At 40.5% G+C, this 24,240-nt stretch overlaps 4 protein-coding genes across 16 annotated transcripts in view; 2 read left to right on the top strand and 2 right to left on the bottom strand.

Annotated features, from left to right (window-relative positions):
- Positions 1-710: 710 nt before the first annotated feature.
- On the bottom strand, positions 711-3,329 carry MRPL30 (mitochondrial ribosomal protein L30). 2 transcript variants are annotated; one of them, XM_066983968.1, is made up of 5 exons: positions 3,192-3,329; positions 2,879-2,959; positions 1,914-2,060; positions 981-1,054; positions 711-892 (listed from the first exon to the last, which is right to left on the bottom strand). In XM_066983968.1, exons 1-5 carry the CDS (start codon positions 3,327-3,329, stop codon positions 760-762), a joined length of 573 nt encoding a protein of 190 aa, XP_066840069.1. In that variant the 3' UTR covers positions 711-759. The 2 variants fall into 2 exon arrangements, with proteins under 2 accessions (XP_066840069.1, XP_066840070.1); XM_066983969.1 differs by lacking the exon at positions 3,192-3,329 and adding an exon at positions 3,046-3,084.
- MITD1 (microtubule interacting and trafficking domain containing 1) lies at positions 3,285-7,486 on the top strand. Its single transcript, XM_013180634.3, has 7 exons — positions 3,285-3,576; positions 3,895-3,996; positions 4,133-4,269; positions 4,349-4,435; positions 5,074-5,189; positions 5,546-5,606; positions 5,694-7,486. The coding sequence occupies exons 1-7, from the start codon at positions 3,423-3,425 to the stop codon at positions 5,787-5,789; spliced, it is 753 nt and encodes a 250-aa protein (XP_013036088.3). The 5' UTR covers positions 3,285-3,422; the 3' UTR covers positions 5,790-7,486.
- Positions 7,105-12,586, bottom strand: LIPT1 (lipoyltransferase 1). Its single transcript, XM_066983957.1, is given in 3 exon segments — positions 7,105-11,731; positions 11,734-12,205; positions 12,461-12,586. Coding segments are annotated over 2 exon segments (1,119 nt in total). The 5' UTR covers positions 11,936-12,205; positions 12,461-12,586; the 3' UTR covers positions 7,105-10,814.
- TSGA10 (testis specific 10) overlaps positions 12,544-24,240 on the top strand; it is a 36,288-nt gene continuing 24,591 nt past the window's right edge. For 4 of the 12 annotated variants that reach the window (XR_010826721.1, XM_066983920.1, XM_066983854.1 and 1 more), the window contains exons 1-10: positions 12,558-13,118; positions 14,623-14,867; positions 17,314-17,457; positions 18,546-18,817; positions 19,158-19,373; positions 20,109-20,163; positions 21,622-21,822; positions 22,270-22,425; positions 23,104-23,277; positions 23,438-23,515. Coding sequence is in view for 11 of the 12 variants with exons in the window: in XM_066983920.1 (XP_066840021.1) it covers positions 20,152-20,163; positions 21,622-21,822; positions 22,270-22,425; positions 23,104-23,277; positions 23,438-23,515 (621 nt within the window). In the remaining variant the exon portion in view is untranslated. The other 8 variants (XM_066983868.1, XM_066983880.1, XM_066983873.1 and 5 more) reach the window with 8 other exon arrangements.

The following is a 24,240-nucleotide window of genomic DNA, read 5'->3' as shown; positions in this document are numbered from 1 at the left end:
TTCTTAAGTCTGCAATATTAGCATGAGAAAAGCATTAACTTTCACATAGACTACAGCTCTTAGGCTATTATTACTAAACACTCAGAATCAAGAAATACGTATGCAGTGACACAGCATGTTTCCTGAAAGACAAACTGTACAACCTAACAAGATGTGAATCACTCCTTCTGTCACTCCCAAATGGGGAGTTCAGGTCCCTATTTTAAGATACATGTGAAGCCAGATGAGACTGTCTGCTAAGAAACAAGTTTGATATTTGAATGACAAAGCCTGACTCAATAAATTAAGCTGTCAATGGATATCCAGTCAGTTCTCAAATAACTTTTGAACAGAAGCCATTTCAATTCCTGTTCTTTTCTTAGCACAGTAAAGGTAGAGTCATGCACCTTTGTTGTAAACCTTTACTATTAGCTGAGAAATGCACTAACCATCATTACTTATATCTAGTCTGCTTACTTTCCTGCTTATCTAACCTTGTTTATAAAGGTCTCTAAAAGCTGGCCATAAACTGCAATAATCTAACCAAAATGTTTAAACATGAAGTAAAAACCCCAGCCATCTAGTATTTCAGGCAAACGTTAGCAACACTGAATTTTATATTTGTGCACATGTAACCCTTCCACAAATCTTTTAATCATCAGCGTCATCTCTGCCACTTGTACCAGACGTGGTAAGAATTAAGCTTCCATTTCATACACGGACACTTAACACAGGAGTTAAATTATTTATTTTAGAGAACATAAATGCAACCAGCACACCTTATGACTTAATTTCTTTCTGCTCCACAGGTTTCAGACGACTTCTAATGATAAGTTCTCCCTTGCTCGTAAGAAAGGTGTCTGACATTTCCTCTTCTGTTGGCAACCCGTAAGGTAGTTTCAGCGGCTGTATCCTAAAGGCAGAAGAGTCTGCTTAGTAAGGTTCTACGACTAGAATGGAGTTATATTAAGTATTCCAAATAAAATAAGTAGCTAACAAACCTTATCAGATGTTTAACAACTTTCAGTTTGGAATTCACAGAAGGGATATTTTTGTGCAGTCTTGGTTGATGTGCCTATAAAGGAGAGCATAGGTTTTAAAAATACACTTCTAAAGCACAAACCTCTGTTCACTGAACTTTCCACACTATCAGTAAAGATATAAACCACATATGCATATTTAGACCTAGAGAAATAAAACTCATGTATTCCGATAATACAAAAAATATGAAATCAATACTCAAATTCTTGATTCCAGCAAAATGACAATTCCAGCTTTATTCCCATCACATTATTAATACAAATTTCTTCCAACTGTTCAAAATACCTGTAAATGTAAATACAGTAGTTTACAGGTGAGACTTGATTCACTTAGGCCTTAAATTGATCAAACACTTTTTTCCTCCGTAATATAACATTGACTAGATGAATCTTTGCACAGTGTGCAATTTGGCCTATGAAAAACTGGAAAAACAAATTGACACAAACTTTTGGAGTTTATTTGAAAATTCATCATACCTTTTAGATTTGAAAGTCTTTTCAGTAATAAATGAGGCCTATTTGCCTGCTTGCAATAACTAATTAGTATCACCCAAAGAAAGCTGAGTTCTGAGTATTTACAAATCTGTTTTTATTTAAGCATTATTCTTAAGGTAAAGTTCTCCTCAAGCACAACAGCAATACCATACACATGTAATCTGAATTCCCAATAAATGGATATTTTCCATTAGTGTTCCTCTCAGCTCTTACATACATAATCCATTGCTCAGTTGTACTTTATAGTAGCTGTAAAGAAACTGAAATTTAGTGACTGTAAAAACTGAAGTCCTTAAAAACGAGCAAACATGCAAGAAAAACTGACGCCTGAATTCTACCCTGTTTCTCTACATATTTGATGTGCATAATAAGTATGAACTACAACCATCACCACAATACCTTATCCAGTCCAAGATTATGTATTATCATCTTTTCCCAATATGGGCGACCGATTACACTTTTTATTCTAGTAACAACATGGATTTTGTGGGGCTGCTCAGGGTCGCCTCCATACTTTTCATGATCTTCAGGCCGTGGTTGAAATACCTAGAATAGAAGTGTCACTGATTGTTTTTCTAAACACGTGAATTATTATTACACTTAACAAAATAACTCTCTTCAGCATTGGTAAATATCTAACATCTCCGATTACATTTCTTTTCAGAAGGTAAATGCACCAAGACCTCAAATTTAGCTTTATAACATTACCAAACGTATTTTTATAATGGTTTGAAGATTAATGCATTGACTCTGAAGTTAAGCCATACGACTGCATGGAGATACACAGAACCATAGAATCATTAAGGTTGGAAAAGACCTCCAAGATCATCTGGTCCAACCATCCCCCTACCACCAATGTCACCCACTAAACCATGTCCCTAAGCACCAGGTCCAACCTTTCCTTGAACACCCCCAGGGACGGTGACCCCACCACCTCCCTGGGCAACCCGTCCCAATGCCTGACTGCTCTTTCTGTGAAGAAATGTCTCCTAATCTCCAATCTAAACCTCCCCTGGTGCAACTTGAGGCCATTCCCTCTAGTCCCATCCCCAGTTACCTGTGAGAAGATGCCAACCCCCAGCTCCCCACAACAGCACTTCATCCGTATGTATCTCACAAGGACCTCTGTTCAGCCTATGAACGGTGAGTTTTTCCACAGGCTTTACGAATGATTTTACGAAAAGTGAAACTAAATGGCATCTTACAAAAGGTAAGCTACGATACAAATTAAGCCCAGCTTGCAGTCTCTTTGGCTTTAGAGTCATTTACCCACATCTCCAGAAATCTGCCACAGCACAGAATTAAGCCCCAAATTAAGCAGGCTGATGTCTCTTCTCAGTGTCCTCAACTACGGCAGCGCGTACCTCCTTGGGAATTCTCGACCTGGTGAACATCTGACGGGCCCAGACTGCGGGCGCTACCCCCTCGGTCCTCTTCCCCAGCACCTAAAAAACAAACAAATAAATAATGTCATTCGTGGCCTTACAGCCCTGAACGCCCGCCAGCAGATTGCGCAGCCGCTTGAATTCACATTCGGCGAGCACACAGCCTGCATTTACTACATCTCGCGGCGGCTGACGGCGAAGAGAGTACCCCGGCACTGAGGTACTTTCCCGGCCAGCAGAGACCCCGACCGGCCCCCACAGCCCCCCAGGACCCCCGGGACCCCCCGGCCACCTTCCACACAGCTCCTAGCCCCACGCCGCCGCGCCCCGCCGTGGCCGCCATTTCGCGGCGCTGTTCCCCGGCCGGGCACCGCCACCGCCGCGCTCGAGTTCCGAGGCGGGGGAAGGACAAGGGTGAGGCACAGCCCATTCCCCCGCCTCAGTTTCCATTTCCCCGGCAGCCGGTCGCCGTGCCCCACCCGGTCCCCGTCCCCGTCCCCTCCCGGTCGCCTCCGCGGTGCCCATGTCGCGGGCGGGGGGCGATGGCACCGCGGCGCTGGAGCGGGCCGGGGCGGAGACGGTGAAGCGGGCGGTGGAGCTGGACCTGGCGTCTCGTTTCCAGGAGTCGCTGGTGTGCTACCAGGAGGGCATCGACCTGCTGCTGCAGGTGGTCAAAGGTACCGGGCGAGGGCTGCGAGTAAAGCCGTACGGGGGGGCTGCGAAACCCCCTTCCCCGCGCCCTCCCTCAGGGACCGCCAGCCGCCGTGGTCCTGAGGAGACGCGATCGGTGTGTGCTCCCAGGGCCGGTCCCCGTCCCGGTCCTTGTCCCCATCCCGGTCCCAGTCCTCGTCCCCATCCCCATCCCTGTCCCCGTCCCCATCCCGGTCCCCATCCCCGTCCCCCGTCGCTTCAGGGGACGAAGCGGCGCCGGGAGGAGCCGGTGCCCGGGTGGCCGAGGTCTGGAGAGAACTGACCCGTGCGGTTTGGCTTTGCAGGCACAAAGGATGAGGCAAAAAAGCAGCGTTACCGGCAGAAGATATCTGAGTACATGACCAGGGCTGAAGACATTAAAAAGCACATTGAGAAAGAGAAACAAGGTGGGGAGCTGCGACTGACCCGTTTGTCTTTAAATGTCTGTCATAACGTGGGCAAGGTGGTTGACATCGGAATTCTGCCGGGGTCTTTACTGAAAAAAGATATATATATATATATATATATTTTTTTTTTTTTCAGATGGCAAATACCATAAGCAAATCAGGATAGAGGAAAATGCAACAGGTTACAGCTATGAAAAGCTTTTCCAAGAGTATCTGACTGAGATTGTTTCTGAAGTTTGGGTGGAGGACCCGTACATTAGGCACGTTCATCAGGCAAGTGGATATTCAGCATAGCATATGCATGTAATAGCTAAAAAAATCCAAGTTACTAAATTAAACAAAACTTTTACAGCTGTATAACTTCCTACGGTTCTGTGAGATGCTGGTTAAGGGGCCATGCAAAGTGAAAACTATTCACCTCCTCACTTCCTATGATGAAGTAAGTGCATAGATCTGGGTTTCTTTTTCCCCGTTCTCAGGTGACACCACACAAACACATGCAACATGTGTATATATATATAAAACTGAAATATAAACTTATTCTTACTTACACATACTTGTTAGAGAAAGGCTTTGATGCCTTTGATGCAGAAAACACAAGATTAAGAGAAAAATGAAATGTGATAGTCGAATATAAATAATTTCATACATTCAGAGTTCTTTGATAAGTCTAACATTCTCGGTAAGACAGATCTTAAATGAAAAAGATACTTTTTGTGAAAATTTTGTTGTGGAAGATGTCATCAAAAACAGTGTCAATTTTTTTCCTTTTCAAACAGCTTATATAGCTATCATTTTAGATGCTTTGATGAGCTAAAACCTTTCAAACTATCTCTGCATTTATTCTATATCAAATAGTAATCTATATTTAGTTCTCAAGGGCTGAGGGCGAGCTCTTCCTCTACATCCTGTAGCAAGTGTGCCTGTAATCTGTCTGCTTCTTATCCTGTCAGCAAAAATGCAAATCTACTGTCATCCAAGAGACTTTGAATTTAAAGTATTACTAAAAAGGTTTTGTTGGGGATTTTAGGAAGAGGTGACCAAAAGTAGAATGTGTAATATTTTTACTTTTATCAGGGCAGTGGGAGGAATCAACAGACAAGTGGCTTGGAAGAAATAAAACAGTCATTGAGGAATTATGGAGTTACGCTGAATGTTGCATTTTCATCTTCAATACATGATCGAGAAATTAGGTGAGTGATATAAAAAATCACTGAATGGCAATTGAAGTCAAACTACTACCTAACCCTAACTTCTGAGATAATTTCTAAGTACAGCTGTAGTTAGCAAAGTAGAAGGCACTGGCCCTCACTGGATAAAGTTAGTCCTCCACACCTTGACAGTTTAGTATGTTCTAACTGAACACAATATTAGATATCTTTTTTTTTTTTTGAACAGAAGAGTGCTTTCTATTGTTCCATTGTTTGTACAGGTACCAGCTATGCTAGAAAATAATTGTGAAGGAGCTTGTAAGTCATGTGAATATAAATGTTTTTCTTCAATGTGATCATACACTTACAGTTTTAAAATTTGTTAATTTTGAAAACAGATTCAACAATGGATGGATGATTAAGATCGGAAGGGGTCTTGATTATTTTAAGAAACCAGAGGTAAAAATACTTTGACCGCTTTAATTAACTAACACTGTAGAATAGCTTGTTCTGTGTTACCCATGTCAATTCTGTCAATTTCTGTAGGGTCGTTTCAGCATTGGATACTGTGACTTTGACTTACGACCTTGTCATGAAACTACAGTGGACGTCTTTCATACAAAACATACAAAGAAAATGTGATCACTGGTTTTAGTGAGTGTTTTTATAAGCATAAAAATGTAATCATGACTGGAAGATACCGCTTGGGTCCAGCTGTCCACCACCAGAAGCAAATCCATAATAGGTATTTTGTCCAGCACTCCTTTTATAATCTATAGGTTTAAAAATATTTGTGCCTTTTCACTCTGAGAAAACAAAATTATGCAGTTCACCCACTGTGCTTATTTATGCTATAATCTTAAGGAATACACTTAATGTCTAAATTTGAGCTTATGGAGAAGGGGTTTTATACTATACCTCAGTACGGTCTCTCAAAGGCCTCTTTCCTGGCATTTCTATTTTTACTATTAATTTTCTTTGTCTTGAGCAAATTTTTGCATTTGTGTCTTTAATTGACCACCTCGCAAACTTCTGTGGCTGAGGCACCGCTTCAGCCCATATGTTCTCTTTGATAAACAGCCCATGTATTTCATCTGATTCTTGTATTCTAGTCAAGACGACTGTTCTGCTGTGTTTTAATCAATCCCTTAATAACTGACTTTACGGACTACAAGTAACCCCAAATGTAGCATTCCGTTCTCTAAGCTCCTTGCGTGCAAACATTGTAGTGTTCAGTATGTAGACATTTTAGAGTCTTCTTGTACATTTCTCTGAATAATGGATTTGGGTCTGGAAAGGATGCAAGCAACGTTCTAGCTGTATTCTTTTCACTATTATTCATATATGTTCTTTTATTCCCTGGTGCATTTCCATCCTTTGCATTAGGCGTGGAAAAGCATATGACCCTCTCCCAGTCTTCCTCTCATTTTAATGTCTGTCCTCTTACTGCTATCTGAACTGCAATGACCTATTGCCCTGCTACTTAGTCCCCTAAAAAAAGTAATAACTAATTTTTAAATTATTCTAGAAGTTGGATACCCAAAACTTTGCTGTTAATATTGATCCTAAGGAATATGCTAATTGAAAAAAAAAATGACAAAAAACTTTTCCGTCTTCCCTTCATCCTCTGGAAACCGGAAATTATCACCTGAGCTGCTGCTGCTTTTTCTCCTAAAACAAGATTTTTTAACGATTGCCAGAAAAATTGCGCATTCTGACATGCAGAACAGGCAGTGGCCTCTTTTGCAGGTCCCATAAAGAATTTTCAACCTCAGGACTGACAGGTGCCTTACGCTTTCTATGCCTTGTAATAAAGTATGTTTCTCTATTCTAGTTTTAAGCCCCTGGGCTGTGGTCCTGTACCAGGACCACAAGAGGCAGCCCTGGTCTTCCTTCTCTTGCACATTGCTAGAACTTTTTCTCTTTCCTATGTTTCTTTATCCTGATGGCTCGTGTATTCCACTATCCTTTTTTTTTTTCTCTTTTTTTTTTTGCTTTATTCCTCTTTCACCTTCTGTCACTGATTGCTGTTATTCTTTTAGTCTTAACTCTGATGAAACATACCTATTCCACAGCTGTCAACAGCTGCTCTTTGCCTTGTTTTCTGGGTGACGAGTTGCCTTCTTCATCTTTTTGCATAATAATGTCTCAGCTTTTCAGTGTTAAATCAGAAAAAGAGTAATGTGCCACAGAAGCTATACGCTATCTCCCTAAACATTCCGTAGAAGCTCTCCGTCGTGCTGCTGTGAAAATGTGTCTAGTCACTGTCATCAATTTTACTCAGTTGTAATATGTGCCGATTTTTAATGTGAATAAAGGTTATTTTTTATGATTTGTAATTTTAGTCATCTGTCTAAATTCTTTTCTGTACTACATAGGGCAACTCCAAGAAGCCAGGTAATGCCTCAGAGATCAGCCATTTATGGAAGAAAGTTTACTGTGAATACATTAAGCACCCTGAATGTGAAGTTTTGTCTGTTTTGACCTAGCCCAGTAATTTCAAGCATACAGGGGCTAAATGAAAAGCCACTATCGATATTTTAGTTCAACTTTAAATTTTAGTACTTAATTGGAAATTTAGATCTTTTCAACTCAGGACTTTTGCTTTCTGCATCTTGAAATACAACATCCTCCTCTGTTCCACTAGCAAGCCCCAACGATTTGGTCTGGTACCGATACCACAAGAGGCAACCCTGGTTTTCCCTCTCTTCATTGTTAGATTTTTTTCTGTTTTCTAATTGTGAAATCAGAAGCTGAGGCTATTGATTTCCTTCCACTTCTTGTGGATATGAAGTATCTACACACGTACAACTAAGCCTTCAGTGACATACTAGTTGGCACTGTGCTGCAATTTTTACTTGCAAGTCCTTTATCCATGTGTAGTTCCTTTCATTGTCAGTAAGAACAATGCAGGAAGAGGAATGGGCATCAGAAAATGGAAAATAAAAATCAGTTGCCCTCTTCAGCATTTATGTTGTCAGAGCAATTTAAGAGCACAAGTTTTGCAATCATTTTACTGATTTCAGGCCGTGTTCTTCTGTGATACCACATGTATATAGTCAGGTCATCACCTGGATTGAGGAGTCAGGGCTGTGCCTCCTGGTACCAGCTTAAAGAGGGTAAAGGTAATGGTAATTGTGGTAAAATAAAAAGGAGAAAAGCAAATGTATTTCTGGTAAAATCTAGGGGTATCCCCCAAAAGGGACTCCAGTATATTTTTGGACTAGATGATCTCGGAAGTCTTTTCCAACCTTAATGATTCTCTGATTTCTCTCCTAAAACATGGATATTTACGTAAACAGAGTTTCTGGACCAAGAATCCCTCTGAACAGTTTTGAATTTAACTTAGACAAAACAGTGCACTTGAGTAGCACCTTGGAGTACAGAGTGCTTAATGTGCCTACTTTCAGTGGCATGCATTTTTTTTGACTGGCACAAGGAGGCATCCAAAAGAAAAAAAAACAAACATACAAATTTGAGACTCAAGCGAAAAAGCAAATGATTAAACATTTTAAAGGATAGTTAGAAAAACACCAAATTCCTACTAACCCTTTGCTTCCCTAAGAATTGCTACAAGAGGAGGAAGAGTCTAAGGAGGGTATGTGTGTTTTCCCTTGCCCTCCCCCTGTAATACTGGCGGACCCATAAGCATCACTGGATTATCAGGACATGCCCATTTTTTCTGCAGTCACCAGCAGAACCTGCTGTCAGAGGGGACCTGTGATGCAAGCACCTTTACAGCAACTGCCAGGGCCAGGATGTTCACGCCCCGTGGACTCCTGGAGATGTGAGATAGCCAAAGGATTTCCAAACATGACAGGGAACCTCAGAAACTTAAGAGAATTGTGAACTGTTACCGGTTGTTATAATCCAAGTTGGGCTGAAATAAACCAGCTCTTGTGAGCTGTTAAGCCTCGTGAAATCAGACAGTGATTAATAGACAAAGCTGGCTGGCCTTCCAAGGAACAATACTGAACTTCGGTCAGCTGGAGATCATCTTCAGGCGACACAGCAAGTCTGCCCAGGAAAAACAGACTGGGCCAAAATATGTAATTGTAATAAACAAAGTACGGGGGAATCCCTTCCAGACTACTTGGACTACCCCAAGGAAGTTTTTCACTGGCATTCCAGCGTAGACAATACTGCAGAAAAAGCTCCAGAGGCTGTGGCAGCTGCCTTTGTTGTAGGCTTTCAGCCAAAAATTCAAGAGCAATTACGATTTGTTGCTGTTGGGTGGCAGACTAAGCCTCTTAACTAAGGAGTTACCATTGCTAATCTCTGCAGTGCATGTCAGGAAAGAGAGACAGTGACACTGAACTCATGGCACTGCAAATTCAACATTTTGCTCCTGTAAATACCAGCAGAAATATAGGAGCTATAAGAAACTGAGGCAGGAGAAGAAGAGGAATAGAAAAGACTCTTCCTCCACACCGCAGTCTCAGAAATGTAATTAGGACATCCCGAAGGATATAAACATCATTCCTCCTTTACTTTCTTTAGACCAGACTGGTCTTTTTCTTATCTTGCCCTATTAATGTCAAGATTGTTTCTCGCCTACTTGACACTGGTGCTTCTTGATCCAATTTGTGTGCTCTGATTTTCCTGCAGCCCCATTTCTGACCACCATGCTTTCCTTTCAAGTCTTGCTGCCCCTCTTAACCTAGAAAAAGACTTACAAAAATTGCTTGTACTATTTACCGTGCCCCAGTTGGAATCTACCTTGGTGTGCCTGCACCTAAACAGGGCAAATTTACAGCTTTTTTTGCTGAACCTCCCATTTACAATTTAAGTACTACTCAAGGGTAATTTGGTGGAGTTGTATAGCCTGGAAGTACATAAGCTCTGTAACAGCCTCATTTGGGCAGCGTTCCTATCAGCAGAGGCTGTCACTCTGCTGCAGTATGTTCTCTCCTATAGCCATGGCAATAAACTGCTTCTGTTCTGACCTCGTCAAAATAGCATTCAGGTTATTCTGCAACAACAGTGAAATAAATCTTCAGCCTTTCTTTCATAATGATACTTCTATATTGAGCTATTATTATGATTTAACATGAAAACTGTCACTTTCAGTTCACTGTTGCCTTCCAGTAGCACGTTTTCTGCTAGTAACACGAGGAAGCTGTTCCTCCATCTGCATTCCCACTTTTGGCTTACATACCAATGCTTACAGCAGCAGTGACTCCCATCATTGTACCTAGTAGGAAGGAGGCACATGTAAGGGACTGAGACATGGCCTTTGAGCTGCTATCTGCAAGGAAGGAGATAAGGACTAAGAAGCCAGTGCATCAGCACAGCAGCAGTTTTCCACCTACCCCATCCGGTCCCTGTCAGCCAATTTGTACCTTGTTTGCCACAGAACCAGTGTGGGACGCCTGCACCATTCTCCCTGGTTTAAGCAGCGATGATGTCTGTCAGCATGGAGCAATAAAGGGCTGCAGCCTCTTCTTACAGTGACTTACATCCTACAGCTTGGGAACCTTTAGTACAGGCAGAGTGAAATCTAACTGCTAGTAGGTAGTATTTAGCAAAAGCACAAGATTAAACAGTTTTGATAGCTAATAAAGAGGAGTAAAAGCTTGTAGAAATTAACCTTTTAATTTTGTTTTCAATAAATTAGCAGCAGAGGATATTCAGAGCAATTCTTAATTAAGAATTTCAAAATGTGAGTCACATTAACATTGTCATATTCTCACATAACAGATTCCACTTGCTGTGCAACTCATCATCTTGTGGACACATTCTTAGTAATGTGCTTGATAGTGCAGTGGTTTCATTTGGGCAAAACTTACTGCCAGAAAGGCTCTTCACCAGTTCACTGCACAGTGCTGGTGGCAGCCACTCCTCTGGCAGATCAATATTACAGGCTTCAATTCTTCCATGCTTTACATCCATATCTACTTTAACATCAAGAACAGAATCCTTATAGAACATGTTAAAACATGTGCTAACGCTGAACTTTGGTGTCTTTCCATAAATCCATTCCCAGGTTTGTAGTTCTTTAGATTTATTATTAATTCCAGGAAGCACAGTCTCATCAGTTGGGTTTATTAAGGTGATATGATGATCTATTTGGTGTTGCATAGCATATTCTTCAGCAATGGCATCCAGGAGCATCTCACAAGTTAAACTAGGATCCTCTTCAAAGAGATTTTTCACTGATGCAGGCACACTGGGAGTGGCATTGCTTTTTAGTCCTTTGTAAGGACTCTTTAGCACATCAGATAAAACAAACTTATCCGCATTACAGAGTAAGGTACAGTGGTGATAAGCTGTTGTCCTTCCCAGCTTTGCAGCAGTACCTGAGATTTTGTATTGCCTATCTAGCAAGATGTCATACCTGTCAGTGACGTGGATATTTAACTGTGGCCGCAAGGCTTTCAGTGCCTTCACAACTAGTTTCAAGTTTTCCATTCGTTCATATTTTTTCCTCGTTGTGAAGAAAGTCAAATTGATATTGCCTAAGTCATGGTAAACTGTCCCTCCTCCACTTCTCCTGCGTGCTAATTTTATATTTTTTTGCCTCATTAGCTTGAGATTGCATTCCTGCCAGGGATTCTGATGTCTCCCTATTACCACAGCTGGGGATTTCTCCACAGGAAGAGGATCTGCTGGTTCTCTAAATTCATGTGGTCATGGATCCAGTCTTCCACTGCTAGATTGTGGTAAACATCATTAGAAATAGACTGGATAATGAGTCCTCCACTAGCTGTGTCTCTGAAGCCAGCTTTTGGAGTCCTGAGAATGCATGATAACTGTAGGCAGTTCTTGAATGATGACTGGAGCACCATGTTTTTAATAATGAAATGGTAGGTGGAAAGAATATGTGGCCTGGTAGGGCTGAAGGTGGCAAGCACACAACAGCGTGTTGTTGTGACAGCAAGGAATTGCTAGCTGCAGTCATGCTCTTCCCATAGTAGCAATGATCTCAAACCACTGTGAGTTACAAGGCAGTCTTCTCCTCCCGAGGCTGATGATGCTGTTCCAACACTGCCGTGAGCTTAACACAAAAGCTGGGGTTGTCAGAGGAGCTTCTCCTTGCAGTTGGTTATCTCTGGTGCCTGAAAGACCAAGGGAACAAGTGGAAGCGAATCGTATTTTCTCCCTCAATACATTCTTGCTCGTGTTTTGTGTATTTTGCTAAACTGAGCTATGGCAGTACAGCTTTATGAATACTTTTTCACCGAGCTGATACGAGAAACGCACGAGTGTGCTGTCTCAGTGCCCCACCGAAATGTCAGGGGACCCCTCAGCCCCGCGCCCCCCCCCCCCCCCCCCCGCCGCCATCTTGTCCCCCCTCCACCCCCCCACCTCACCGGCCGGCCCCGCGCCGCTCACGGCGGGGCGGCGAGGGAAGGAGGGCGCCGTTAAAGCCGTTGGCGGCTCCTCAGCGCCCTCCTCGACGCCTTCCGCTTCCCGGGTTAGAGGTGCTGGAGCGTGCGCCGCGGGCAGGGGCGGGCTGAGCTAAAGCCCTGCTTTAAAACAACAACCGCCCCCAGTGAAGGAATATAGTAAAAGTTTGTACGTATGTAAGTGGTATTGAACGGGACAGGCCAGTGCTGATCTTCACTGGGATCATGCCAGCTAAAGGCAGATTCACAACATATAAAAGCGGACGGCTTGTGCAAGACCAGTCTATGCAATTAGTTCCTTGCCACAGGATGTTCTGAATGCTAGAAGCTTTCACGACTTCAAAGGGAGGCTGAACAAGCAATGACAAATGTATAGAGGCTTATCAAATTCGGAGAAAATATCCACAGTGTTCATGAAGATACAGAGACTAACTGTGATGGCATAATCGATAGCAAGATGAAAATGATCAAAGGCTAGATGATTACAGACGGTGTATTCACCAGATTGTCTTCAGATTTGTACTGATGAGGGCAATTCTTAAAGTCTGCGAGACCCAAGCCATAATTCTACAAGACCTATCATCTGTATTTAAATTTAGACTGCGGGGCAATGCTCAGAGCTGTAAGTTTAAGTTTTATCCACAGTGGTACCCGTATCTCTTGCTGATCAATGTGTATTCATAAAGGATATTTTGCATGCTTTTCTCTGTCATTCCTCAATAACAGGACTCCCAAGACGTGAAGGAATTGTAGACAAAAAGGTTGGGAGAGTGGGTTGTGAGAATTCATGTAGGCTATTCCTCTTGAAGACGAGTGACAGGAATTTTTTCTTTCTTGTTCTAGAAATAGGTGACTTAGGAAGAAATACCAAGTTGGTATTCAGGTGAAAGAAATCATTTGAGGAAGCATTTGAATTTGGAGATGTAATTCCCAGCTATTTGTATATGTTCACTGATACGACATTTGACATATGTTCACTTTACCAATAAAATTGTTTATCATAGAGCCTGAATCGACTTTATCTTCTGAGTGAAGAAGCAGTTCTAGGACACCTATATTCCTTGAGATGTGAAGGAGAAAAAAAGGCAGATAAAACGTAAGAGCTTAAAGATGTGAGCTTGGGGTTGTTTCCCACTGAAGAACTGGAGCATTCACAGCAAGAACATAACTTACAAAACTTTTAAAAGAAATGTGTGGGTGTAGTAGGGCAAGTGAACAGTAAGAAACTGCTACCACATGAGAGAGAGAGACTAAAAGGAGCCTGACGTGACATGTGCCCCAGCACTTGGCATGTTGCGTTATCACATTAAAAAACAAGTTGGTAATTATTCTAAACAGTTTGAAATGGGCATAACTTGTTGCTAAATTAGACTGGTGATAGCTCAGCTTGGCACTGGGGTGAACTGTTCTGTAATACATAGCATAAAAAGCACATGGACTTCATCCGTAAAAGCGTGTTGATATAGTGTTCCAAATATTAGTTGGTATAATGCAAAAGTGAGCTTGGGCCCTTGAACGCTGGTCGGAGGAAGTGAAACGCATCCTTTGGGATTTCTGATGTTCCTGAAAGAAAAAAGATGCCGGAGCTTTTGTTTCCATTTTAGCACTTAGCCCTCAGAAATTCGCGATGCGTCGCTTCCACGTTTTGCCACGGGGTGTCACTAAAAACATACCGTGAGCTGTTGGACGCCTTGTTTCTTAGGTTGGAAGCAGGTGGGCCTAACCAAGGCAGCTCTCCTTTTTTTTTTTTTTTTTTTTTTTTTTTAGAACCATAATCTGCTAAAAATATCGTGTGCAGAATACTAGGTGGACAGTTAAAAATGCCTTGGGGGTGTTTCTCAAGTGCTGATGAGTAAAATACATATTCAACGAGAAGTACTTTTCCTGGAAAGTGGCTATTGCTGAAGACAAACCCAGAAAGATAATTCGAGATATTGTCAATATGCAAGAAGTGTGAATTTATAAACTGGATTATATTGCATTATAAACCAGAAAATCCCAAGAGATGAATAAATCTGGGAATATGCATTCCCCCCTTGGCAGGATCCAGCAAAAGCTGCTTCGCGACAGTTTTCCAGATTTTTTTTTTTTTTAATTTCTAATCTCTTGTTTGTTTTTGCCTCTAGTGTTTCAGCCCTGAGACCTGTGAGGACAGCAGGTCTTTGAAAGCGGGATTAAGGAGCAGGGGAGCTCGTCGCACGGCGCTACGGATGCCAGGAACGGGGAGGCGACCGCGGCGTGAGGCGGGCGGCACGGGGGCCGTTGCCCGGCGCCCAACGGACGCGCGGGGCGCAGCCGTTGGGGCGTGGCGGGCCCGCCCCGGCCAGCAGGGCGGGGGCACGGCGGGGAGCGAGGAGGGGGACGCAGCGCGGTGAGTGCCTTGTTAGTCTGGAGAAGGGAAGGCTCGGGGGAGACTTTATTGCTTTCTCCAACTACCTGAAAGGAAGGTGTGGGGAGCTGGGGGTCGGCCTCTTCTCACAGGTAACTGGGGATAGGACTAGAGGGAGTGGCCTCAAGTTGTGCCAGGGGAGGTTCAGGTTGGAAATGAGGAGACATTTCTTCTCAGAAAGAGCAGTCAGGCATTGGGACGGGTTGCCCAGGGAGGTGGTGGGGTCACCGTCCCTGGGTGTGTTCAAGGGAAGGTTGGGAGTGGTGCTTAGGGACATGGTTTAGTGGGTGACATTGGTGGTAGGGGCATGGTTGGACCAGATGGTCTTGGAGGTCTTTTCCAACCTTAATGATTCTATGGTTCTATGAGTGCTTCAGGGAGCTGGATGATGTGAAGCTGTTCTGGATTATCTTTGAAAGGCTAGGCAACCAGGAATGTTTTCAGAGAACTGTGGGAAAGCAAATGTCACTCATGCTTTCAAGAAGGAAGGAAAGGAGGATCTGGGGAACTACAGGCTGGTCAGTCCTTCTCTACTGTTGGGAAGGTATGGAGCAAATAATCTTGGAAAGCATTTTGAAATATTAAGGAAAGAAGGTGACTGGGAATAGGCAGCATGGATTGATGAAGGGGGACCTTCATAATATGAAAAGGGACCTGAATATGTTCTGCATACTCTGTCTCCGCTGCAAGTGATTCTCAATTAAATAACTGGGTGTGAATAGTTCAGGTTTGGTGGTGGTTTTTTTTTTTTTTGCTTGTCTGTTGTTGGATCCCACAAGTTTTGTCACTGACTTTGATGAACAGTTTCACCTTGTAGTTGCCTGAACATAAGCGTCTGTAAGAGCAGATCAAACTACATTTAGCACCAAGTACAAAAATGATATCAAAACACTTGAAGTAATTACACTGGTTTCTATTCCTCCCAAAGGTAAGAAAGGAGAGGATTTTGGTGTTGGAGAGCTAGTTTCTGACACTGAGAAATTTTCTGAATTAGAATGCTGCTGTAAGAAAAAAGACAAAACACTCCATAAAGTGATTTTAAGTGTTCTGTTTTATTATTATTTTTTTCTGCATAAAATATTTAGACACGAATACTGCAAAATACTATGCTTCAGTACTGTAAACATTTGTGCTGCATGTGATACAGGAGAATGCCAATTGCAAAATCAAAACCACCTTTTGATTAATTTCTTACTTACATTGAGGAGGCTGCATTTTAGGTACGGTTGTTGTGTGCACTGTGGAGAACAAGGAGCCAAAGAGCACCTTAAATGATTAAGCCCAGCAAAACTGGGAACTCAAAAACAGTTTTAGGGACTTAATCAGTCAAAACTGTACTAACTGGTCATGCTAAAAGGCTCGCTACAGGAGTCATTTAGTGCTGCATGAAGCTTAGAGTGGTCTTAATGTGAGTTTCATTCCCATTGCAAGGGGGTTGCCTTATCGCAGTTCAGAGGATGGTGGTGAAATAGTGGTAGTTCAGTTACACCACTTTATGGCAAGCATAAATAATTGTTATTTCAGGAAATATAAACGTTATCAGATTTTTCAAAAAGTTCTTTTCCACAGATTGAGTAAAAGTAGTATTGTGAGAGAGCAAATGCTACATATTCTATCTGGAAATTTGAATCCTTAGTACAGTGAGATACTGAGGCACTAACAGCTTGTAAATGACTGATCTGCTCTCTTCCCTTTCTGGAAAGACTTGGGTGATGCATATAATTGTAGACAGTTGTGAGTATCTCGGTCAGAGAGAACAGAATATTAGGATAGGATCCATCTCATCTAATTTGACGTGTGAAATGATGATGGCTATAATAGAGATGTCCAGGCTGTCTTCATTGTCCGAGGAAAGAAACAGGTACTCCTAGAGCATGATTAATTTTAGGATGTATGTCCAAAATGGATCATGTGAATTGCATTTAGAAATCTCTTTGTAGATATCCAGAATTGTCAGCTGAATCGTAGTCCTAAACAAAGCCGCCACTTAGGTGGCTGCTTAAAAACACATTGAGGCTGCTGGTCAGCCTGATGGTGACCAAGATTTGACTCAGATTAGGTTGTATGTGGTAGTGAAATAACACGGTGAACCAGCTGCCCTAAATTTCCTTGAAACTCTTGAATGTAAGTATGGACAGAAGCTGCTGTGGTCATGGTGGTGGTGCTGAAGAACTTCCTGCTGGTGAACGGTTGCATGTTTGTATTCTATTGCTAGATCTGTAGGCTTCTTTCAGTATCACAGTCACAGCAGACTGGCAGGTACTGAACAACACTGTGAGGCATCGGTGTGCTTGCCACTCTCCCCACCTCGCTGGCTCTTCCTTCTTTCACTTAGGGACCTGCTCCCTCCAGCAACCTTTATCATACTTATTCTTAGAAAGTTGCCAGAGAGCACTCTTATCTTCCTCTCCTTTCTTTTATTCCAAAGTGTTTATGGATTTCTGAGGAATCACAGGCTGCAGTACTATGAGTTGATGATAACTAGCTGCATGTCCTTGTGTTTGGCTGAATTGAATGGAGTTTGAGCGTTTACAAGTGTTTCTGCCCATGCTTGGTATTTTAGAAGATGCTGGTAAGTGGAGATAATTTGCACGTTATATCCACGTTTCTTACTAACATATATTTCCTCTGTTTTGTTATAGCAAATAATAATAGTAATGCTATTCTCCATCCTTTTGTGGATGGGGAGTAAAGAAGTGGTACTGTTCTCCTCCCGGGTTTATGTTGCTGGAACAGGCTGTCGTAAGCTAGAGCAGAGTGCAAAGACATGCTAGGGGCAAAGGTTGTTTGTACTTCAGGGATTTTGTTGGCTATGAAGTTTTGTTGGTAGAGTGGTATTGGGTTTTGGGTCCATAAAGCCTTAAGGGATTGGTATTTTTGTCTGCTTAGACACTGCTTTCATCATATAGCATCATGTACACAACTGCAATTAGTTAAGGCACTCAATTACAATTCCTGCTTCATAAAGGAGATTGCTAAAAAGTATTTTCCGTGAAGAATCCTTAATTTTGTAGTCTAAATATGGCAGCTCTGAATGTGTGCCAGAACTTTCTTGGTTTTCCGAGAGTAGGAGAAGGGGCGGAGAAAGGTATAAATTGGTTGTATGGAGCAATGCAAATGCTTTTGGTATCGTTGGTTACTCGTGGCTTGTCATTGTGTTTGTGTGATGGATGATCTGACGCAGAGTAGGATTTAGCTTCCATGCCCTTCGTTACCAGTTCTGTTCTCACTGTCAAAAGCGGGCACCATTGTGAACTTCCTTCAGTAACAGCAGAGCTGTATTCTCCCCAACCTATGTAACTCAGTAAAAGGGCAGGAATCCCAAACCACAGATTAAGATGCTGCCTCTACTGCTCTTTGTGCATGCTTTCTATGTTTTTCTTTTTAAAACTGCTTTTTCACTCAAACACTCAGTAATTATTGCGTTTCTAAGTTTGTGACTGCGCTTAGTTATTAATTCAGTAGCATTAGCTGGATCAGGTTTAATGAAAACATAAAAAATAAAATTATAATGAAAATCAATTCATATTTTGTTCACTGACTGTTAATGTATTTGCATACCCATTGAGCAGAAGTGGTAAAATTAGAAGCTGCAGAATGTCATGTGACAGAGTCCAGCCAGCAAGCTTTTTTTGCAAAGCATCTTTTGTGTCTTTCCAGATAATTCAGAATGCATTTTTTTGTACTGCTAGTAAAAAGAAGAAAACCCTTGGATTATTAGAATCAGGTGAACGTCAAGTGAACGTCACAGAATTCAGTACTGAGATACTGACTTTTTCCATGCATTACATGATCAGTCTGATTAAACAAGGGACTTTCTGCATCACAGCGTATTCATTTCTTGGTTAGACTGGGATTGTAGAAATCTGAGGACTCAAAACATTGGAAAGCTGTATGAGGAACTGATGCTCCTTTAAACTGAGGTGTTAAAAGTAAGTTGATACTTGCCAAAACAGTTAGCAACTCTCATTTCTTAGAAAAAGGCCATATGTATATAATATATATATTTTAAGACAACATTGTTTCAGGGAGATTATTAATCCCATATTGATTAATTGATGAATTAATATTAATAATTGATCTGATGAATTTCTGCCGGCCTTTAGTATGTATGGCCCTATCTCAAAGGTGATTGAAGGGCTCTCCTGAGATCTGACAGAGCCATAGTGAGTAAGGCTGTTGGAAACTTGAGACCAGGTCTTTTACTGTGAAGTAGTTCCTGCGGATCCTTGAAGATGAAGTAAAATATTTTATTCTTCCTTGTCCTCATAGACTGAAGATCTGAAGAAGATAAACCATGAGCTAAGGCAACATGTCATACAACTGCTTGAGAAGGAGGAAGTGGTTGAAAGTCAAGTGGGTAGGCTGTCCTGTAAAAATGATCATCTGCGTAAAGAACTTGCTGTAATTGCCAACCTGTCTGAGCAGCTGCAAAAAGGAAAACATTTCTTACTGAATACCACTGATAAGGAGCTTGAGGAAGCAAAGGTATCTGCTTATTAGAATTAATATTGTACAGTGATTATTTTAATATTATTTCCTAATATGGGAAAATATTTGCTTGACCTTTTCGGCTGAATTTTTAGCTTTCATCTCTGCTTTCAAGTATATTTGCTAGAATGAAGGAAAAGTAGCTTCTGGCCACTGGGATCTTTTTCAAGTGTATAATGGTTCAAGGATTAAAGTCACATTTGCAGTTGAAAATACTGTAATTTCAGTGCAGATTGCTTTTGATTTCACGTGATAATGGCAAATTTCATTTTATGCACATGCAATTACGTGATTTAATGTAGTATTCAGATGGGAGAAAGGATAGTTGTTGGCCGTTAGTGTAACTACACGCATATTTCTTTAGTCCATAGGTATAGTCAGACTGTCCCTAAATTCAAAAGTCTCTTGGTAAAACAGTTCTTGGAACAAGTGTCGCATGCTTCCTTTTTCATTTCCTCACCCGAGAGTAATTCAGCTGCTACTGGTTTTCTGAATCCTGGACTGCATCTGAAGATAAAACTTTGAACTGATTCCCTTCTAGATTAAATTTATTGTTGGTAAATAGTGTTTTCAGCCTACGATAACTGAACAGCATATGCAAAATTCTAGTTGAGATAAATGGCATGTACATAATAGTAGCATGTACGAAAGAATACTTCAGATAAAATGCTGGATCTGCCCTAACGAATATAAAAAATGAATGCATCTTTTTCTCTCAATTTTTTATGATAGATTCAAATCCAACGCCAGCAGAACAAGATAAAGAAGCTGTCACATGCTAAAATCTGTGAGTTAAATATGCATTCTTAATACGTATGTTGCTATGAAATCAGGCAACTTCCATATTAAATTATTATTTCAACTAGTTAATTTCACTTGCTTAGTTTTCACTGATAACAGGTGAGTTATAGAATGGATAAACATGTCTATTCTCATTTGTCATTCTGTTGCTGAATGGATGGGAATCTGTTTCTGGTTTGCAACTAGCTGTAAGGATTTTGCTTTTGAGAACCTTATTGACTTTTTTATGAAAATATGTTTATCTGTTTTGAATATCTTGTAAATCATTTATGAAACAGAAAGAAGCAACATTTATATTTAACTTTTGTATCTTATTATTCTATCTTGTTTAAGATGTCATGTTACTGTTGGAATATTTAGAAAGATCTACAATGTTGTAGAAATATTTGCCAATGATAAATGTTACTTATCAAATTAACATTTGAATATATTAAGTGGATTCCTGAAACATAAATTGATAAGGATTTTTTTTAGTCATAATTTTAATTTCTTTCCATAATTTTAAGATTTGTCTCAAAATTCTGGGGGGGGGGGGGGGTGAGGGAAGAATGTTTTTTATTTTCATGTATATTATATTGGACCTTATGCCACAATTCTGCAAAGAATCGCCTCTGAAAAACAAACAAAACAAAAAACACAACACTGGGCATGTAGAGCTTACTGCTCAATTACCCCTGAAAGATTTTGATCCTTCAGCCAGAGAGGATTCCTTCTTGGAATTTAAGAGCTAGATTCACTGGGAGATTTAGGGGACTTCTATAACTTTTTAGGGATTTAAAGTCTATTTCTGAATGTGTCTTACAAAAAAAGCGGGGGGTGCGGGGGGGTGGGGAGAAAGAAATTTGTGGAGCTTAATATTCCCTAGCTGCTTAAACTTTCATGAGTTTAACAGATGGATTGTAACAGAGAAGGATTAGTTGTGCAGTTTTGAACTCTGGAACCACAGTTCATCTTCAAAATCTGCTTTAGGCCCCCGCATTACTTTCTGGATTTCAGCTAGAATTAGTTACACATGATGTTATTTCCATTTCAAAAGTTCATTTTTCATGGATCTTATGTAAACATAGTGACCTATTTTTTTCATACTAAAAAATTAATTAGATATTCCAATACAAATCTACTTAATTGTCCTCCTTAGTTATGAACTGATATATGCCAAGTCAATTAACACTTAGCTTTTATGGCCTTTTCTGTCCTGTTAGATCAGCTTTAGAAGGACATTCGAGCATACTCTGCAATTTAACATAAAAGAGAAAATATTGTCATTCAGAAGTTACTTTGAAATATTATTTTTAAATGTTTATTATATTTATATTATAAATATTTGGATATTTAACTAGGTATCTTAATTTTGAAGAGTATGTTTATCCATTTTATACTGAAGTATCATTCATTACAAAAGTTCTGTTTCAGTGAATGAATTATTTTACTTCTTTAAATACAGGTTATTTTACAAACAGAAGGTGAAATAAAGCAAGGGAAGCCACCTTCCAGGCTTGATATATTTATTAAGGCATTAGAAGAGGACAGAGACTACTATAAAAGTGAACCTGAGAATTTGCGGAAGGTATTTAGAAACGTGTTTTCAAGTCATAAGCGGAGCTCTAACTGTGGCAGCATGTCAAAAAAAAAATCGGCCATCCAGGTGAGCTTGGAAAACACTTTGGAACAGAAAGAACGATATAGTTTTTTTTTTCAATATTGTTTTATCTGATGACGATTTACCAGAGCTATAATTACCAGGAAGAAAAACTTATTGTTTATAAATCAATGCATACTGATTGGACAGGCAAAAAATGTGAAATTAAGTGGTGCTTCACACAGAATATATGTGTATGGCTTTAACTGGTTACTTATAATTGGTTACCTTTTAATAATTTCTTAGCCTGATTGTTAGTACTATTTGTAATAAATATTTGCTGTTCAAAAGAAGAGTTTATAATATTAAGAAATGTGTATGAACAGTCTTGACTATCTAGTTTACTAGGTTGAAAGCTGATTATACCTTTTACGTAAATTTGCAAACCAGATACAAAAAAGGATATCAAAATTTGTTTCTCTACTTTAACTTTATATCACATTATCCTTTAAGGAACTGAGTTCTGATCTGGAAGTTTTGAAAATATTGAGAGAGCGTGAAGGACTTAAATCAACGCTGAAAAAGCATGAACGCCACGTGGCAGAAATTCAGGGTAACTTGAAAGTTTTAACAGCTGAGAGAGACAAAATTGCCAAGCTTTATGAAAGGGTAATTTTGTTTATGTTTTTCTGGTTAGTTAAAGTAACTTAAGGTGATGTGCAAGAAAGATTTCAAGTGTTTTTCACGATACTTCTTTCAAGAAATATAAAAAGTTATGAAAAGTCTGAATTTGACAGTTAAATGCAAGCTTGTAAGTGCTGTCCTGAGTTAAGAATGCTTTCCTGAATCAAAGCATATATGCATAATTCATTGCTTCATCTGTGATATTGCATAGTTTTGGGATTGCTCTGCATTACCAGCCATGTTTGCCTTATTATATTGACTGTAGTCATATTTTTTTTCCCACACCAGAAGATTTTACAGTTTTGAAGTAAGAAACAAAAATATTTTTACCAAACACTGAAATAATTTGATTTGAAAATATTGCTGAAAAGTCTCATGAGTGTTATTGGTTAGGATCCTTATTCTCTATTTTGCTGCTAAAATTCCATTTGCTGCCATGATGTGCTGATGTAATGCATTGTTATTTTGGCCTACTAAAAAGATAATGAATATTTTTGTCACTGATAATTGCTTTTTGCAAGCTTTTTAGAAGGAAAAGCTATTTCTTCTGTTGAGCAATTCTAACTGAAATTCTTTAACAAGTCCTACTTGTGGTTTCTGTACACGGTAATATGCTACATTATTTATTCCATGTTTCAGCTATACTGCTTTTTTTAAAAACAGGCACAGGAAGAGATTTCCTGGCTTCGTCAGGAATTTATCAAATGCCCCAGGACTCCTAAAAGTACTGTGACAGCTCAAGCTATGTTAAGGCATGTGGAGACAGAAAGGGATACAGCACTGTCAGATTTCCAAAGGATGACTACAGAGCGTGACAGTCTCAGGGAGCAGTTAAAGGTTTGATTTTTTTCACTCAAGCTTATTTTGATGCAAAAATTACTTAGTATTGTAATTGAAGTTGCTAAAGATTTCTATTCTAATACTGAAAGTTAATTGCATTACATGTCTGTGGTGAGCTCTGACGTTCTATATGTGATTTCATTGTTATTTGACACAGATTTCCCAAGAGACTGCATTTAATGAAAAGGCTCATTTGCAGCAGAGAATTGAAGAGCTAGAAACCACTATTCAAAATGTAAGGGCAAGTAATTATTTATAGAATTGTAAATATAATACAGGTGACATTTAGGGTTAATCCTTCAGGATTGACCTGACTGCCTTCTGTGAGGAAGTAACAGGAGGAGAGCAGTGGATGTTGTTTGCCTAGACTGTAGCAAGGCTTTTGACACTGTTAATCAGTGTTTTTGTATCCAGGTTAGGAAGCAGTGGTCTGGATGGGTGGGCAGCTAGGTGGGGAAAAATTTGATGGGTTGGTCAGGCTCAGCAGGTGGTAGTTAATGTCTCACTCAGCATGGGGGCTGGTAACGTGGATCACCACTTGGGTCTGTTCTGAGGTCTGTCCTGCTTAAGCTTTTCATCTCATAAGGAAGCAACTGAACATGTGCTCATAAAGCTTGCAGATTTCCCCAGATTGGAGAGAACAGTTGATATGCTCAAGAATAGGGCTGTTGTCCACAGGGACCAATGTCTGGGAAGAATGGCCCACAAGAACCTTACGGAAAAAAATACTTAAGAAAAAAAGATAAATGCCGAGCCCTGAATTTGTGATCAAGAGTCCCTGGCACCAATGTGAGCTGGGGACTGATGGGTTTGGGAGCGGCTCTGCTGAAAAGACCCTGAAAGTCCTGGTGCACAGTGAGATGTACATGAGCCAGCAGTGTACCATGACAGCAAAGAAGGCCAGGAGCATAGAAGGCTGTGTGAACAGGACACAGCCAGTAGCTTAAGGAAAGTGATTGT

The sequence above is a fragment of the Anser cygnoides genome, chromosome 1 (assembly GCF_040182565.1).
Source record: "Anser cygnoides isolate HZ-2024a breed goose chromosome 1, Taihu_goose_T2T_genome, whole genome shotgun sequence".
In the NCBI taxonomy this organism is placed as follows: Eukaryota; Metazoa; Chordata; class Aves; order Anseriformes; family Anatidae; genus Anser; species Anser cygnoides.
Note: the sequence above shows the minus strand (reverse complement) of the source record. Positions and strands in the feature narration are given on the sequence as shown.